Below are 19,673 nucleotides of genomic sequence, written 5' to 3'. Positions count from 1 at the left end.
GCGGTTGGCAGAACGATCAATATCCCATATTGTCCCGCCTTATTTGCTCATCAAAGCTTTCAAACTTTTTACTCGCCTCAAATCATCTATTTGCCCAAACTCGATATGAAAACTCGGATTGGCTAGTGTGTATGTAGGACCGTTCCCACCACCCCCAAAATAAAATCTGACTAGGAGCTGTGATGATAGCAAGTCATTATGAGATGGTAAGTAGAGCCTAACTAATTATTTTGGCTGATATTAGTTTTTCACAGAAATATTTATAAAATCGTTCTTTATTCTACACATAAAGCGCAGATATTATAAACATAGATTGAACAAATGCATACATCTGCTCATTTGTGGTCATTTTTATTTTTTAAGTCAATGATTGTCTGAAGAGGGCGCTCTACGCGCTGCTCATTGAACATCATATAGCTCGGAAGTCCCGATGTGAGAGAGTGGGCATGGTGGTTTGACGGTGAGTAGCTTGCAACAGCCAGCGTATTTGACTAAGTAAATAATCAAAAGTATTTTGTACATAGTGTTGATGCAACCGTCTCTTTTAACCGAAAATAGCTTCTGGTTTTCAGATCAGTTCGAGGTGCGTAATCGCTGAAGTAAGATGTTTTCTTTCATGAGTCTGATGCAAAAGATATGTTGCTCCCGGACTAAGAAAATAAGGAAATACAGGGGGTGCAGATCAGGATGCTTGTGAGAATTCATCGGCGAGTGGTTAACCTGCCACTACCATCCGTTCTATTGGCCAACGTGCAATCACTGGAGAATAAACTGGAGGAGCGAGACTATCCTACCAACGGGACATTAAAAACTGTAATAAACTGTAATATCTTTAGTTTCACAGAGTCCGCACAAGCTAATAAAAAATAATAAACTCTAGACCACCTTTACTCCACACACAGAGACGTGTACAAAGCTCTCCCACACCCTCCATTGGCAAAACTGACCACAATTCTCTCTTCCTGATTGCTGCTTACAAGCAAAAAGTAAAGCAGGAAGTACCAGTGACTAGATCAATAAAAAAAGTTGTCAGATGAAGCAGATGCTAAGCTACAGGACTGTTTTGCTAGCACAGACTGGAATATGTTCCAGGATTCATCCAATGGCATTGAGGAGTACAACACCGGTCATCGGCTTCGTCAATAAGTGCATCGACGACGACGTCCCCACAGTGACCGTACGTACATATTCCAACCAGAAGCAATGAATTAAAGGCTTGAGCTGTACACATAAAAAATCCCACTATGCCCTCAGACGAACCATCAAACAGGCAAAGCGTCAATACAGGACTAAAACTGAATCCTACTACACCGGCTCAGACGCTTGTCGGATGTGGCAGTGCTTGCAAACTATTACGGACTACGAAGGGAAACCAGCCACGAGCTGTCCACTGACACCAGATGAGCTAAATGCCTTTCATGCACCCCAATTTGCATACTGCCCCAACAAATCCACAGATGACCCAATCTCAATTCCACTCCACACTGCCCTTTCCCACCTGGACAAAAGGAACGCCCATGTTTGAATGCTGTTCATTGACAACAGCTCAGTGATCAACACCATAATGCTCATCACTAAGCTAAGGACCCTGGGACTGAACACTTCCCTCTGCAGCTGGATCCTGGGCTTACTGAAGAGACACCCTCAGGCAACAACACATCTGCCATGCTGATCCTCAACACGGGGGCCCCTCAGGGGTGCATACTTAGTCCCCTCTTGTACTCCCTGTTCACCCACAACTGTGTGGCCAAGCACGACTCCAACACCATCATTAAGTTTGCTGACGACAACGGTGGAAGACCTGATCACCGACAATGATGAGACAGCCTATAGGGAGGTGGTCAGAGACCTGGCCGTGTGGTTCCAGGATAACAACTTCTGCCTCAACGTGAGCAAGACTAAGGGAGATGATTGTGGACTACAGGAAAAAGAGGGCCGAACACTCCCACATTCACATCGACAGGGCTGTAGTGGAACAGGTCGAGAGTCAAGTTCCTTGGTGTCCACATCAACAATCTATCATGGTCCAAACACACCATGAAAAGTTGTGAAGAGGGCACGGCAACACTTTTTCTCCCTCAAAAAAGATTTGGCATGGGTCCCCAGATCCTCAAAAAGTTCTACAGCTACACCATCGAGAGCAGCCAGACCGGTTGCATCACTGCCTGGTATGGCAACTGCTCGGCATCCGAATGTATTGGCACTACAGAGGGTAGTGTGTACGGCTCAGTACATCAAGCTTCCTGCCATCCAAGACCTATATACTAGGCGGTGTCAGAGGAAAACCCCAAAAATTGTCAAAGACTCCAATCACCCAAGTCATAGACTGTTCTCTCTGCTACCGCACGGCAAGCGGTACCGGAATGCCAAGTCTAGGTCCAAGAGGCTCCTTAATTAACAGCTTCTACGCCCAAGCAATAAGACTGCTGCTCAATTAATCAAATGGCCATCCAGATTACTTTTGTGATATTTTTCTTTTTCACTTTAGTTTATTTAGTAAATATTTCTTAACTGCATTGTTGGTTAAGGGCTTGTATGTAAGCATTTCACGGTATTCACTGCATGTGACAAATAACATTTTATTTAATTACAGTAGTTGGATTAATCAACCCCCATAGTCCCTACAGCCGGACAATTTTCACTAGGCATCTGAAAATAAATGCTGTTGGCACTCTCAGTGTCGCTCATTCAGCCAACAAAAACTTTCAACCGCTTTTTCCCCACTAAGCAACGAGTCGGAGCCCAAGCGTTCTCAGGTCTCACCTCCACCCATTACTGGGTCTGAGCTGCCGAAGCCTCCCCACCATTTAGCTCTGACAAATTCAAAAACCCAAGTCATTGGTGACTCCATTACCCGCAATATTAGACTTAAATAGAATCATCCAGCGATTATACATTGTTTACCACGGGGCAGGGCTACCGATGTAAAGGATAATTGGAAAACGGTGCTGGCTGATGTTCAAACTAGCGAGTGTAGAGAATATGGATATTGTTATCCACGTCAGCACAAGCGACGTTAGGATGAAACAGTCAGAGGTCACCAAGCGCAATAACTTCAGCGTGTAAATTAGCCAGAAAGATGTGTCGGCATCGAGTAGCTGTCTCTGGCCCTCTCCCAGTTAGGGGGAGTGTTGAGCTCTACAGCTGACTTGCACAACTCAATCGCTGGTTGAAAACTGTTTCCTGCCCTCCCAAAATATTACATTTGTAGATAATTGATCCTCTTTCTGGGACTCACTCATAAACAGGACCAAGCCTGGCCTTTTGAGAAATGACGGACTCCATCCTAGCTGGAGGGGTGCTCTCATGTTACCGGTCAACAGACAGGGCTCTAACTTCTCTAGCTCCACATTGAGAGGGTGCAGGCCAGGCAGCAGGCTGTTAGCCAGCCAGCAAGAGTGGAGTCTGCCACTAGCACAGTCAGCTTAGTGCCTCGATCTAGGTAGGGAAAATCTAAACATGTGGTGTTCGCTTTAGCAATCTCACTGGAATAAAGTCCTCCTCAATCCCTGTAATTTTTTTAAGAGACTGATAATAACAACTCAAAATAGGACTACTTAAATGTTAGATCCCTCATTTCCAAGGCAGGCATAGTCAGTGAACTAATCATAAACTTAATGTGATTGGCCTGACTGAAACATGGCTTAAGCCTGATGAGTTAAAATGAGGCCACTCTACCTGGTTACACTTGTGACCATATCCCCCGCGCATCCCTCAAAAGTGGAGGTGTTGCTACCATTTGTGACAGCAAATTTGTCTTTAGTCGTGAAATCTATGCAGCCTACCCAATCACTTTTTATAGCTACTGTTTACAGGCCTCCTGGACCATTTACAGTGTTCCTCACTGAGTTCAATGAATTCTATCGGATCTTTTAGTCATGGCAGATAATTAAAACATTTTGGTGACTTCAATATTCACGGAGAAGTCCACAGTCCCACTCCAAAAGGCTTTCGGAACCATCATCGACTACACTCTCCCAATCAACACATGTGATTTATTTTTTTGTTGTTTAGGATAGTCATCATTGTTTTAGTTCACTGCGGAGCCCCTAGTCCCACTCAACATGCCTCAGATACCTCTTTTGTCCCACCTCCCACACATGCGGTGACCTCACCCAGCATAACTAGTGCGTCCAGAGATACAACCTCTCTTATCGTCACTCAATGCCAAGGTTTACCTCCACTGTACCCGCACCCTACCATACCATCTGTATATTATGCCCTGAATCTATCCTACGACACCCAGAAATCTGCTCCTATTATTCTCTGTCCCTAACACAACCAGTTTTGATAGCCTTTAGCCGTACCCTTATCCTCCTCCTCCTCCGTTCCTGTGATGTGGAGGTTAACCCAGGCCCTGCGTGTCCCCAGGCACTCTCATTTGTTGACTTCTGTAACCATAAAAGCCTTAGTTTCATGCATGTTAAAATCAGAGGCCTCCTCCCTAAGTTTGTTTTACTCACTGCTTTAGCACAATCCGCCAACCTTGATGTCCTTGTCGTGGTCTGAATCCTGGTTTTGGAAGGCCACCAAAAATTCAGAGATTTCCACCCCCAACTACAACATTTTCCATCAAGATATAACTGCCAAAGGGGAAGGAGTTGTAATATACTGCAGAGATAGCCTGCACAGTTCTGTCATTCTTTCCAGGTCTATGCCCAAACCGTTTTAAAAAGTAATCTCTCCAGAAATAAGGCCCTCACTGTTGCTGCCTGTTATAGACCCCACATCAGCTCCCAGCTGAGCCCTGGACACCATATGTGAATTGATTGCCCCCCATTTATCTTCAGAGTTCATTCTGTTAGATGGCCAAAACTGGGATATGCTTAACACACCAGCAGTCCTACAATCTAAACTAGATGCCGTCAATCTCACACAAATTATCAAGGAACCCACCAGGTACAACCCTAAATCCGTAAACATGGGCACCCTCATAGATATTATCCTGACCAACTTGCCCTCCAAATACACTTCTGCTGTTTTCAAATCAGGATCTCAGCGATCACTGCCTGTATCCGCTATGGGTCCGCGGTCAAACGACCACCCATCATCACTGTCAAACACTCCCTAAAAGACTTCTGCGAGCAGGCCTTTCTAAATCGACCTGACCCGGGTAACATGGAAGGATATTGACCTCATCCCGTCAGTCGAGGAAGCCTGGTCGTTCTTTAAGAGTAATTTCCTCACCATCTTAAATAAGCATGCCCCTTTCAAAAAATGTAGAACTAAGAACAGATATAGCCCTTGGTTCACTCCAGACCTGACTGCCCTCAACCACCACAAAAACATCCTGTGGCGGGCTGCACTAGCATCGAATAGTCCTCACGATATGCAACTTTTCAGGAAAGTCAGGTACCAATACATGCAGTTAGCTAGGAAAGCAAAGGCTCGCTTTTTCAAAACAGAAATTTGCATCCTAACTCCAAAAAGTTTTGAGACACTGTAAAGTTAATGTAGAATAAGAGCACCTCCTCCCAGCTGCCCACTGCACTGAGGCTAGGAAACACTGTCACCACGATAAATCCACGATAATCAAGAATTTGAATAAGCATTTCTCTACGGCTGGCCAAGCTTTACTCCTGGCTACCCCAACCCTGGGCCAACAGCTCCGCACCCCCCGCATATACTTGCCCAAGCCTCCCCAGCTTCTTCACCCAAGTCCAGATAGCAGATGTTCTGAAAGAGCTACAAAACCTAGACTCGTACAAATCAGCTGGGCTAGACAATCTGGACCCTCTTTTTCTGAAATTATCAGCCGCCATTGTTGCAACCCCTATTACCAGTCTGTTCAACCTCTTTTTAATCGTCCGAAATCCCCAAAGATTGGAAAGCTGCCGCGGTCATCCCCCTCTTCAAAGGGGGAGACACTCTGGACCCAAACTGTTACAGACCTATATCCATCCTGCCCTGCCTTTCTAAAGTCTTCAAAAACCAAGTTAACAAACAGATCACGGACCATTTCGAATCCCATCATTCCTTCTCCGCGGTGCCATCCGGTTTTTCGAGCTGGTCACAGGTACACCTCAGCCACGCTCAAGGTACTAAACGATAACATAACCACCATCGATAAAAGACAGTACTGTGCAGCCGTCTTCATCGACCTGGCCAAGGCTTTCGACTCTGTCAATCACCGTATCCTTATCGGTAAACTCAACAGCCTTGGTTTCTGAAATGACAGCCTCACCTGGTTCACCAACTACTTCTCAGAGTTCAGCGTGTCAAATCGGAGGGTCTGTTGTCCGGACCTCTGGCAGTCTCTATGGGGGTACCAGAGGGTTCAATTCTCGGGCCGACTCTTTTCTCTGTATATATCAACGATGTCACTCTTGCTGCAGGTGATTCCCTGATCCACCTCTACGCAGACGACGCCATTCTATATACATCTGGCCCTTCTTTGGACACAATGTTAACTAACCTCCAAACAAGCTTCAATGCCATACAACACTCCTTCCGTGGCCTCCAACTGCTCTTAAATGCTAGTAAAACTAAATACATGCTTTTCAACTGGTTGCTGCCCGCACCCGCCCGCCCGACTAGCATCACTACTCTGGACAGTTGATTTAAAATATGTGGACAACTATAAATACCTAGGTGTTTGGCTAGACTGTAAACTCTCCTTCCATACTCATAAACATCTCCAATCAAAAATTAAATCTAGAATCGGCTTCCTGTTTCGCAACAAAGCATCCTTCACTCACGCTGCCAAACTTACAAAATAGCCTCCAACACTCTACTCAGCAAACTGGATGCAGTCTATCACAGTGCCATCCGTTTTGTCACCAAAGCCCCATATACCACCCACCACTGCGACCTGTATGCTCTTGTCGGCTGGCCCTCGCTACATATTAGTCGCCAGACCCACTTGCTCCAGGTCATCTATAAGTCTTTGCTAGGTGAAGCTCCACCTTATCTCAGCTCACTGGTCATCATAACAACATCCACCCTTAGCACGCGCTCCAGCAGGTATATCTCACTGGTCTTCCCCAAAGCCAACACCTCTGCCATTGCAGTCTTTCTTTCCAGTTCTCTGCTGCCAAATGACTGGAACGAATTGCAATTTTTTTATTTCCCTCACTAACTTTTAGCATCAGCTATCTGAGCAGCATACCGATCGCTGCAGCTGTACACAGCCCATCTGTAAATAGCCCATCCAATCTACCTACCTCATTCCCATATTGTTTTATTTACTTTTTTGCACACCAGTATTTCTACTTGCACATCATCATCTGCACATCTATCACTCGTGTTGATTTGCTAAATTGTAATTACTTCGCTACTGTGGCCTATTTATTGGCTTACCTCCTTACGCCATTTGCACACACTGTATATACTTTTTTCTAGTGTTATTGACTGTACGTTTGTTTATTCCATGTGTAACTGTGTTGTTGTCGGTGTGGCACTGCTTTGCTTTATCTTGGCCAAGTCACAGTTATAAATGAGAACTTGTTCTCAACTGGCCTACCTGGTTTAATAAAAAGGAGAAATAAAAAAAAATATTGCCACAATCATACCATGGATCCCATGGAATAGATATTGTCGATCTAAATGTTTTTCCTCATAATTCTGGATCGTCAGACAACGTTATGATGTTTGCAATCACAAAAAAAATAATGTGCTTAGACCCCAACCCATGATTATCAAAAGCTGCATTATAAATTCTCAAACAACCCAAAGATTTCTCAATTCCTTTCCAGACTCCCTCCACCTACCCAAGGATGTGGGAGTACAAAAATAAGTTAACCGCCTAACCGAGGACCTAAACCTTGTGTAATACCCTAGATGTAGTTGCACTGCAAAAAAAATATTTAAAAAGTAATTGCCTCTAAACCTTCCAGTTGTCTACTGGATCCTATTCCAAGATGCAGAATATCTAAGCAAACAGCTGGAGGCAGGACTTTCTCCTATAGAGCTACATTTTTATTGAATGGTCTGCCGATCCATGTGAGAGCTGGATACTTAGTCTCGACCTTTAAGGCTTTACTGAAGACTGATCACTTCAGTAGGTCCTATGGTTGAGTGTAGTCTGGCCCAGGGGTGCAAAGGCGAACGGCAAGGCATTGGAGTGACAAACCACCCTTGTTGTCTCTGCCTGGCCGGCTTTCCTATCTTCACTGGGATTCTCTGCCTCTGACCATATTACCTGGGCTGAGTCACTGGCTTGCTCGCGCTCTTCCATCCTTCCTGTCCTTGGACTCGTGCGGTGGGGAGATCTTTGTGGCCGATATTCAGCCTTGTCTCTGGGTAATAAGTTAGTGGCCCATTGATTTCCCTTTGGTGGTGTGGGGGCTGTGCTTTGCCAAAGTGGGTGGGGTCATAACCTGCCTGGTCATCCCTGTCTGGGGGTGACTTTGGAAGGGGCCAGTGTCCCTGACCCCCACCCTGTCTCAGTCTCCTGTATCTATGCTGCAATAGTCTATGTGCCGGGGGGCTACGGTCAGTCTTATATCTGGTGTAATTCTAGTCTTATCTTGTTGTCCTGTGTGATCTTAGATATGCTCCCTCTAAATCTCCCATCTCTCTGTCCCCTCCTGGAGGACCTGAGCCCTAAGACCATGCCTCAGGACTCCCTTGCCTGACGACTCCTGACTGTCCACGTCCCTAGCCCACCTGTTCGTTCTGCTGATCCAGTTTCTGCTGTTCTACATGCGGCTATGGAAGCCTGACCCCCCCTGGACATGCTGTCTCGACCTCTAAATGCTCAGCTATGAAAAGCCAACTGCCAGTAACTCTTGAGGTGCTGACCTCTTGCGCCATTTACAACCACTGTGATTATTATTTGACCCTGCTGGTCTTCTATGAATGGTTAAACATCTTGAAGAACGATCTGTCCTTAATGGCCATGTACTCTTAGAATCTCCAACCGGCCCAGTCAGAAGAGGACTTGCCACCCCTCAGAGCCTGGTTCTGTATAGGCTAGGTTTCTGTATTAGCACTTTGTGATTGCAACTGCTGTTGTAAAAAGGGCTCTATAACTACATTTGATTGATTGAATAGTCCTGCAGGTCAACCACTTATAAAAGGGTCAATCTAGGATTCAAACAAAAACAAAGCGTACTCCTCGCCACTTTATTTGGTAAACGGCTGAGAAATGGGGCAGAAGAAACGTAACCAGTCTCACATACATAGAAGCAAGGACTCTCACATATGGAGGCAATGACTGACCATCCATGAGATCAAAATCATTTAAAAAAAAGTTAAGCTATACAATATTTGTAGACCATGCAATTGTAAACAAACACTGTATAGCTCAACATTTTTATTATTTTGATCTCATGGAGTAAGTAATGGATTAAAACAAAACTTGCTTTGGGTTCTGATGGGGTAAGACATACCCTTTTTTACACTATTAAAATGCTCTGAATTTAAGAAATTGTACCCTCTCTCATCTTTAACAATCAGGAAGCCTGAAAGAACAGGCTGAGTGGGCAGGGATCTTATATTCATGAGCTCACCTTGACTAACTGCTCTTTGATACACCCTTGTGTTCATTGCCAGGTAACAAGGTAAACAATGGGCCACATGTCATTACAAGCCTAAATAGTATGCCTCAACCCCTCTTCTCTGCAAAATGCTCACATGGTCAACAGAGCTAATCATGGACTGTTGGACATCAGACAAACAGCAGCAACACACAATTGCATTTCCATTGATTTGTAAGCAATTACAGAATACAGTTCACTGATAAGCTTCTTCACAAGAATTAGTAAAGCCTGGGTCAATTTATAAGATTAGACATAAGGGAATGTACATGAAAACAGCATACAATAAGTGTACTGGACAATTTATTGGTGCCTCTACATTAGCATTATAAATGACAATATGTTCAGAATTATCAACACTGCTCAAAAAAATAAAGGGAACACTAAAATAACACATCCTAGAACTGAATGAATGAAATATTCTTATTAAATACTTTTTTCTTTACATAGTTGAATGTGCTGACTACAAAATCACACAAAAATTATCAATGGAAATTTTAATTAAAGTGGAAAACCACACTACAGGCTGATCCAACTTTGATGTAATGTCCTTAAAACAAGTCAGTCAAAATGAGGCTCAGTAGTGTGTGTGGCCTCCACATGCCTGTATGACCTCCCTACAACGCCTGGGCATGCTCCTGATGAGACCATCCGTCACCTACTGAGGGATCTCCTCCCAGACCTGGACTAAAGCATCCGCCAACTCCTGGACAGTCTGTGGTGCAACGTGGTGGCGTAGGTGAATGGAGCGAGACATGATGTCCCAGATGTGCTCAATTGGATTCAGGTCTGGGGAACGGGCGGGCCAGTCCATAGCATCAATGCCTTCCTTTTGCAGGAACTGCTGACACACTCCAGCCACATGAGGTCTAGCATTGTCTTGCATTAGGAGGAACCCAGGGCCACCCGCAACAGCATATGGTCTCACAAGGGGTCTGAGGATCTCATCTCGGTACCTAATGGCAGTCAGGCTACCTCTGGCGAGCACATGGAGGGCTGTGCGGCCCCCCAAAGAAATGCCACCCCACACCATGACTGACCCACCGCCAAACCGGTCATGCTGGAGGATGTTGCAGGCAGCAGAACGTTCTCCACGGCGTCTCCACTCTGTCACGTCTGTCACGTGCTCAGTGTGAACCTGCTTTCATCTGTGAAGAGCACAGGGCGCCAGTGGCGAATTTGCCAATCTTGGTGTTCTCTGGCAAATGCCAAACGTCCTGCACGGTTTTGAGCTGTAAGCACAACCCCCACCTGTGGACGTCGGGCCCTCATACCACCCTCATGGAGTCTGTTTCTGACCATTTGAGCAGACACATGCACATTTGTGGCCTGCCGGAGGTCATTTTGCAGGGCTCTGGCAGTGCTCCTCCTGCTCCTCCTTGCACAAAGGCGGAGGTAGCGGTCCTGCTGCTGGGTTGTTGCCCTCCTACGGTGTTGCTTCCTAAGTGGACAGTTTGATTTCACAGAAGTGTGATTGACTTGGCCTTACATTGTGTTGTTTAAGTGTTCCCTTTATTTTTTTGAGCAGTGTATATATATATATATATATATATATATATATATATATATATATATATATATATATATATATATATTTATTTGATCATTTACAATAGGTCAGAATAGCAGGAAATATTGATCAACATGAATACTCATGAGAAATAATGGTTTGACATAATTTGACATAAAATGATTTTGCCATAAGCCTAATATTGGGACCCGGCCTTTAAAGTGTGCAGGTACCATTGATTCATAACACTCATCGCTCATCCAAATGCTTAAAAAATTACAAAGCAACTAAATGTGATATCAAACCAAGTAAAAGTGAATTACTTAGGCTTTAGGAAGCGCAACAAACTACAGAGGTTGATGGGGAGGGGGACCCATGTACCCCGCGTCAATTTAGCAGGATTCAGATTCCGAGTGTTTAATAGTGTCGTGACTACCATTAATGTGATGACTGCTATTTATCAAATAATGACTTACTCTGTTCAATTAGTACTCGATTAAATTAATCATGTAACAATAGGCATTAGGAACTTAGTCACACTTTAAACAACTTTTCCCGTGGTGCCCCATCTCCCGACTTAAACTCTAAAGATACATAGATCTCTTACATCAATACAGTCAATTATTACCTGTCTCATTCTGGACTTCACAAATATCTTAATCCACAAGAAACCTAGCCTGAGTGATGAATCAGCAATTCAGAAAGTTAGTAAATAAATAATTAAGCCTAACTAAATAATCACACAGAAACACGGTATATGTTTTCATTTTATGTTAGTAATCGATAAGTCCCTAGTGGACTAACCCAATATGACGGCTTGTTACACAATGGAAGGGGGGATAAAGAGCGGGAGAGAGTGGACTTATCCTACATACACTTGGAAACTACGCTCACCATAAATATAAATATTTACCACCCTAACAGCCACTCATTCGGATTACAAGTGCAACATATTTACGCGTAGATGTCTTTCTCTGTCGTCTCTCTGTTGAAACCACTATCCGTTTATGGCGAGTAGTTCGATGCAAGTCTCGGGTTGTCCACCAGATGTCAATGTCCTTAGTTGTCGGCTCCTGTCTTGGGAGTGTTCGTTAGACTGGATACGCCAAAAGGTGTACAGTGGGATCTGCACTTCCCCCTGTCCGTTAGAGTAGAAACCTCTGAGGTATCTATGCTGGTGAGAGAGATTTGTCCTTCCCTCTCGTCTTGGTCAATTGACCTAGACCACATCACATACCAGCTGCAGACTAGGAATGTTTTGCTCTAGTCTTCAACTTCTTCACTCCTCTAGTTTGAAGGTCTTACCATTTTCTGGTCTTGTAGTTTTAACCATTTCATGACATCCGGCTTACACCGTCCACCTGCTTGGTCTAATGTACATTTTGTTACAAATCCTTTTAAACACTCTGGCCAGAAAGGCAGTTCCATCATGTTGACACAAACTCTGAGCTCACTTGGGCATAGCTACTGATTGGCACAAGTTTTACAAGAAAAACAATTCTCATTTAGAAGGATAAAATCACATTGCTATATTTATTCATATAAGTTCTACAACATTTAGATGTAAATCTGATATACACATTGTGAAAGCGCTCAGTTACAATGTTTCCATTATAACTTATTTCTGCTAAGTTTAATGACATGACAAAATAGACTAATTTTCCATATTCCATCTGTCATAATTCCCAACATTTGGATATTGAAATATATTGTCCCAATGTTTATTGTTTTGGCAAAGTCTCTGTTGTACTCAGACATTCCATTCTCAATACTGCAGAGCCAAAGGGAGAGTTTCTGCCAGGTATTTACATCCGGTTGTTAAGTCAACTCCCGACAGAGAGAGAGAGAGAGAGAGAGAGAGACACAGAAGCTTGGTTGCAAATGGGTCTTCCAAATGGACAATGACCCCAAGCATACTTCCAAAGTTGTGGCAAAATGGCTTAAGGACAACAAAGTCAAGGTATTGGAGTGGCCATCACAAAGTCCTGACCTCAATCCTATAGAAAATGTGTGGGCAGAACTGAAAAAGCGTGTGCGAGCAAGGAGACCTACAAACCTGACTGTTACACCAGCTCTGTCAGGAGGAATGGGCCAAAATTCACCCCACTTATTGTGGGAAGCTTGTGGAAGGCTACCTGAAATAGTTGCCCCAAGTTAAAACAATTTAAAGGCAATGCTACCAAATACTAATTGAGTTTGTAAACTTCTGACCCACTGGCAATGTGATGAAATAAATAAAAGCTCAAATAAAATTACAATTAAATAAATCACTACTTTTATTCAGAAATTTCACATTCTTAAAATAAAGTGGTGATCCTAACTGACCTAAGACAGGGAATACTTGGATTAAATGTCAGAAATTGTGAAAAACTGAGTTTCAATGTATTTGGCTAAGGTGTATGTAAACTTCCGTCTTCAACTGTCACCCTGTGAAGAGCCTTGCGATCCGTGGAGGTAGAGTTATTTACCATCTCCACAGCAGCCCCGTTGATGAAGATGGAGGCGTGTCCAGCCTGGTTCCTCCTGATGTCCACAATCAGCTCCTTTATTTTGCTACCGTTAAGGGATAGGTTGTTTACCTGGCACCACACCTTTAGAGTGCCCACCTCCTCCCTCGTCATTTTTGGCAATCAAGCCTACTACTGTTGCTTCATCAGCGAACTTGACGATGGAGTTGTAACTGTGCGAGTCTACGCAGTTGTGGGTATACAGGGAATACAGGAGAGGACTGAGGACGCACCCTTGATGGGCCCCCATGTTGAGAACCAGTGTCGAGGAGGTAATGTTGCCTACCTTCACCACCATTGGGGGGCCCTTCAGGAAGTCCAGGATCCAGTTGCATAGGGAGGAATTCAGACCCAGGGCCGTGAGCTTTCTAATGAGTTTATCGGGCACTGTGATATAGAAGGCCGAGCTGTAGTCGATAATAGTAGATATCTTGAAGCAGGTGGGTATTGAAGTAGGAAACAAATCCAGCTATGGACTCCTACTTGCCTCCTACTTGCTTTGGGAAATCTGATTTTGTATGACTGCTGCAGTCATTTTGTAATCCTGCTGCAGATGTTGTCTGGGAAGCTGTGCAGACAGAGTAGATGTTGAATTTTCTAAAATGTCTGCTTTAAGATAGTGAAAAGAGAAAAGGAGCTGGAAAGTGAAATAATAACAGCATCCGTATTAGCTTCCTGGTAAGACCCATCAAACGGTCTACCGAATTGATGAAGCAACTTTGCTCTAATGTACACTGCACACACACACACAACTGTAATTTTCGGTGCAGCCTGTCCACCCGAAATTAAAAGCAGACTGCTATTGGATTTCTTCACAAAATAGTGTAACGTTAAATTTACTCTCTGGCATCTAGTCACAGCACAGTGTGTGCTTTTGCCGGCATGCTGGTAAGTAGCTTGCTAGCTAACAGTCACACCACAGAGTAAAGGTTACCAGTATCTTTGTAAACAAAGCCAAACCAACACGTGATGACGGTTTAAAAATAAAAGATTCACCCATTTTGAATGTTATATTGTTTTGGTGCATCTCTGATGTTCTTTCGATTCCCTGGGTCATTTCATGTTGCCATGTGTATTTGAGCTATTGCCGTTCAAGCAGGCATAAATTTGGCCAGTATGACATCGCATTGCGATAAAGCCGCTCTCACTACGCTGAAAGTTAATAGGAATACGACTTTTAGATTGCGAAAACGTCTATCATACATGTCAGAGTTCAATACTTCCCAATGTCATAACGCAGGAGGTTGTCTTCTCTTGAATAAGCCATTGATCATATTTTTGTGGTATTCCTACCTCGAGAAATGTGTCATTTAAAAGAGGGTTTAACAGATTTCCACAATGACTTTCACATTGCTTCCAACTTCATTATAACAACAGGAAACATTTGTTAACACTAATATGTAAAGAACAATATTTTTTGTCATGTAAAACTAAATTATAGGAATGAGTGGTTTTTGGTGGAATTTTCCTTCAAGGCGGTACATACTAACATTAGTAAAGATGATAACACGCTACAATTGGTGTACATTTAAAATCGATGCCTGCCTCCTGATTCCAAGTGTTTGACATGAGGGAGGGGACCAGTAACTTCATCAAAGTACCAGCTACAGTCATTGTTCATGCTTAGGTAACCCTAATTTTAACTGGCTTTATCCAAGTATCATCCAATTTGACAGAAAACATGATTTCCACTGTTCAGGACCTTTAATATACAGATATTGCAGGGTTCTCCCCAAAGACTGTAAGAGGGGCATTGCACCACCTTGTGGACTAGCTGCGCCACTACGTAAAAACATTAACACAATTGTTTTTGTCACCATTTAAGGCCAGGCACCACACCCCAACACAGTATATATGTTTTGCTGTAGATTGCAGGAAATGGCAGTTACAGGTGTTCAAAAATGCTAAACCCTATGAGTTACAGTACTATCTCACAGTAAGTCAGATTTGTTTTTTTGTACTATGTCACAACTCCATCTGCGGCCCGCGGTTACTACATGGCGTGCCCACTACTTGTCACGACATCCAGCGCCCACTGCCATTGAGGCTGCTAGCTAGCTACTTCCCTCTAAGTACTGTTAACAGAAAACAGTTTTCGGCAGGCATCTCAATTTCACACTCCTTGTGTCCCTCCTCACCTTTTCAAAACCCATTGAAGGTGGTCAGGGAGGAGGGACCTCTGGCTTTCTCATCCAATGAGTTTTGAGAAAGAAGCAAGGAGAAAGGACAGAGGATGCGAGGAGTAGGCAATTGAGATTCTCCCATAGTGCACCGGTGTCCCCTAGCTAGCTAGCAGCCTCCTTCAGTGGGGTTTTTGGAGGGTGGCATCCAACGTTATTGGTACATTACCGCCACCTACTGCGCTGGAGTGTGGACCAGAGACAGTGCTAGCAGCAGTGGGTGTGGCATAGTGGGCGTGGCATGTAGTAACCTCTTGTCAACTGATAGATGACATATTTTCTTGGTGCCTTGAAACAGCTTCCATAAGAACTTGTCAATCACGCACAATATATTTTCACAGGCCCATCAACATAACCCCATTTCCCACCACAACAAGCTACACATGCTTTGACCGGTAGGCCTTGAAGCCATGATAAAAATCACCAGCTTTTCCTATCTGGACATCCTAATTTCACTCACCTCCCAACCTGTGCTCTGTTGTTGATTCCACTGGCCGTGGAAGACATACTGGCAGGGCCCGGAGTCCAGTTGGATGTTTTTCGCCCACATGAGCTGGGCTGTTGTTTCAACATGGCCAAGCAGCAAGCTTTCACAAAATCAAGTTACAAAACTAAATATTATTCGAGCAAATAATTGGAGACAATTTGATACACCTACAACGGGAAGTTACTTTTTCGTAGCAGGTTTGGAGAACTCAGGCAGCATGTTTGGAGAATTAACGTTGAAGGTTAGTATAATTAACTAGCTATGTTAATGTTAGGAAAAGGGGTAGGGTTAGCGAAAATGCAGTCCTAACCTGCTACCGATGGTCACTTCCGGTCGTAGCTGTATCTTAGTTGAGTGTTTTTAGGGAGTCCCAAATAATTTGTTTAGCCTGTATTAATCTAAATGACTGAGAACTGACATGCTAACTAACGCTAATAGTAATTGGCATCGCAAACTGGAAAGCTACAGTAAGGCGGCCCGACATTAAAATATACCTTGATTTCTGATTGTATTCTCTGGCTGGCTACTTAGTTGCTACACAGAGAATAAGTCGATACAAAATAGCAATGTTTTCACACCAGATCGTGGTTTAGGATTCTTCTGATCCAAGCTAGCTACGTTAGCTAGCTAGCAGTCTCTTGGACATTCGCTTGGTAGCTTCCCTGTCTGGATTACTTGCTTCTTTAGGTCAACTTGACTTATTCTTCTTGAAGGTTAAACATTTGAATCTCAGTTGTGATGCTAGTATACTGGTCATAAGCGTTTTAAATTGTATTTTCTTCAGGTTTCGGGATGAAAACCCGCAGTCGCTCGCCACCTCTCGATGTAAGGTTCACTCGATCAGAGCGCTGTTGAGTGGTCGTCACAAGCCAATAATAAATCAATTGTTCCGGGTCAGGGATTTTTTTGGAATCCTTCAGAATAAGAGTCCCATCGTGTGTAATAATTGGGTTGACAATGATGCACAATTATCGATGTATTTTCTACTAGTTATCGAGTAAAATTATTTCTATAAGATACGTTTTTTCTTTGTTCAAGCCAAAATGGTCAACAATGTGTTTTGTGTGTGTACTATCATTTATTGCACTTACACTTCTGTATCTTGTGTTGCAGTGAAAGGGGTGTCCATTATACCCAGGAGCACTTATAGCTTCTAAATCCACAGAGTTAATATCCAGAGGAGCGTGGCTGCTCATTTTAAATAGTGACCTATCAGCCTAAATCCAATCGTTTTTCTCATATTGGGCATATACAGTGGGGAGAACAAGTATTTGATAACCTGCAAAATCGGCAGTGTTTCCTACTCACAAAGCATGTAGAGGTCTGTCATTTTTATCATAAGTACACTTCAACTGTGAGAGACGGAATCTAAAACAAAAATCCAGAAAATCACATTGTATGATTTAAGTAATTAATTTGCAGTGGTTGAGACTGAGGGACCTTACAGATGTGTGGGGTACAGAGATGAGGTAGTCATAAAAAATAATAATGCTAAACAGTCCATACAACTTATTTAGACTTGCCATAACAAATAGGTTGAACACTTATTGACTCAAGATATTTCAGCTTTTCATTTTTAATAAAGAAAAACGTCTAAAACCATAATTCCGGCCTCCCGGGTGGCGCAGTGGTTAAGGGCGCTGTACTGCAGCGCCAGCTGTGCCATCAGAGTCCTGGGTTCGCGCCCAGGCTCTGTCGTAACCGGCCGCGACCGGGAGGTCCGTGGGGCGACGCACAATTGGCCTAGCGTCGCCCGGGTTAGGGAGGGCTTGGTCGGTAGGGGTGTCCTTGTCTCATCGCGCACCAGCGACTCCTGTGGCGGGCTGGGTGCAGTGTACGCTAACCAAGGTGGCCAGGTGCACTTCTAATGTAAATCTATGGCAGCACCAAAGGGGGCTTGAATTGCCTAGCTCTCCCTGTACATTATGAGGTGACGTAGTGTCCCTATGAGTGACAGAACACTGAGCCAATCACGGCGCAACTAGGGAAGATTACCAACGCCTATGCTCTGTATTTTCCGCTGGCTCCCGCTCCACCACAGAAAGCACTAGGCTAGGCTGAAACACATGTATTTTGGAGCTGCCTTACACAAGTCGGCAAAAAAGAGAGTTTGTAATGTGGCTTTATTTGCTCAATAAATGTGTTTTTACATTGTTTGTAAACTGATATGACACAAATTAATCCCAAATAACATGCAAAACAGGCAACAATATATATGTATTTATTATTTGTATTTTTATTTTAGCTAAACAGGATGGGCTCAAAACCTGCCCTGAATAACGGGTCACCGCTGAGTATGTTCAATATGAAAAAACGCACTAAACATTGTGCAATATGAATAAGTTGATTGTTATAATTATTATAATATTATTAATAATATCAATATTGTCATTTGTATTACCGTTGTTACCATAATAACTATTTAACTACCATAATAAGTAACTATCTAATTACTTTTAATGCTGGTAACAATAATGTCAATGCTATAATATAATTTTTGCTATAACGCCGATTAACTTTTGTTTATTTCTTCATACTGTAAAAAAAAAAAAAAGAAAGTCTGCTCACATTTCCTCATAAAATACGACGAATTTCGACCATTTTTTTTTTCTTTCACCAACTTCGTTGCGGGACTCTTACTTTGAAGGGAAATCGCCGAGGTCACGGACCTATTTGTTGCTAGGGCGCATTCATAAAAAAACAAAATACGGAAATATCACATTTCCATAAGTATTCAGACCCTTTACTCAGTACTTTGTTGAAGCACTTTTGGCAGCGATTACAGCATTGAGTCTTCTTAGGTATGATGCTTCAAGCTTGACACACCTGTATTTTGGGAGTTTCTCCCATTCTTCTCTGCAGATCCTCTCAAGCTATTCAGGTTGGATGGGGAGCGTTGCTGCACAGCTATTTTCAGGTCTATCCAGAAATGGTCAATCGGGTTCAAGTCTGGGCTCTGGCTGGGCCACTCAAGGACATTCAGAGTCCTGAAGCCACTCATGCATTGTCTTGCCTGTTTGCTTAGAATCATTGCCCTGTTGTAAGGTGAACCTTTTCTTCAGTCTGAGGTCTGGAACAGGTTTTCATCAAGGATCTCCGTTAATCTTTTCCTCGATCCTGACAATTCTTCCAGTCCTTACCGCTGAAAAACATCCCCACAGCATGATGCTGCCACCACCATGCTTCACCGTAGGGATGGTTCCAGGTTTCCTCCAGATGTGATGATTGGCATTCAGGCCAAAGAGTTCAACCTTGGTTTCATCAGATCAGATTATCTTGTTTCTCATGGTCTGAGAGTCCTTAGATGCCTTTTGGCAAACTCCAAGCAGGCTGTCATGTGCCTTATACTGAGGAGTGGCTTCTGTCTGGCCACTCTACCATAAAGGCCTGATTGGTGGAGTGCTGCAGATATGGTTGTCCTTCTGAAATGTTCTCCCATCTCCACAGTGGAACTCTGGAGCTCTATCAGAGTGACCATCAGGTTCTTGATCACCTCCAAGATCAAGGCCC

At 43.6% G+C, this 19,673-nt stretch overlaps 1 protein-coding gene across 4 annotated transcripts in view; it reads right to left on the bottom strand.

Moving 5' to 3' along the window:
- Positions 1 to 17,037, bottom strand: part of LOC110491775 (ataxin-2-like protein) — a 53,152-nt gene extending 36,115 nt beyond the window's left edge. Inside the window, exons 1-2 of one of the 4 annotated variants that reach the window (XM_090202486.1) lie at positions 16,658 to 17,037; positions 16,137 to 16,263 (exon numbers count right to left, since the gene is read on the bottom strand). In XM_090202486.1, coding sequence (XP_090058612.1) covers positions 16,137 to 16,249 — 113 coding nt within the window. In that variant the 5' untranslated portion in view covers positions 16,250 to 16,263; positions 16,658 to 17,037. Of the gene's footprint in view, positions 1 to 16,136; positions 16,377 to 16,473 lie in introns of those variants that run through there. The other 3 variants (XM_090202488.1, XM_090202487.1, XM_036946685.2) reach the window with 3 other exon arrangements.
- Positions 17,038 to 19,673: the final 2,636 nt, after the last annotated feature.

The sequence above is a fragment of the Oncorhynchus mykiss genome, chromosome 16 (assembly GCF_057628025.1).
Source record: "Oncorhynchus mykiss isolate SJ-2025 chromosome 16, ASM5762802v1, whole genome shotgun sequence".
NCBI lineage: Eukaryota > Metazoa > Chordata > Actinopteri > Salmoniformes > Salmonidae > Oncorhynchus > Oncorhynchus mykiss.
Note: the sequence above shows the minus strand (reverse complement) of the source record. Positions and strands in the feature narration are given on the sequence as shown.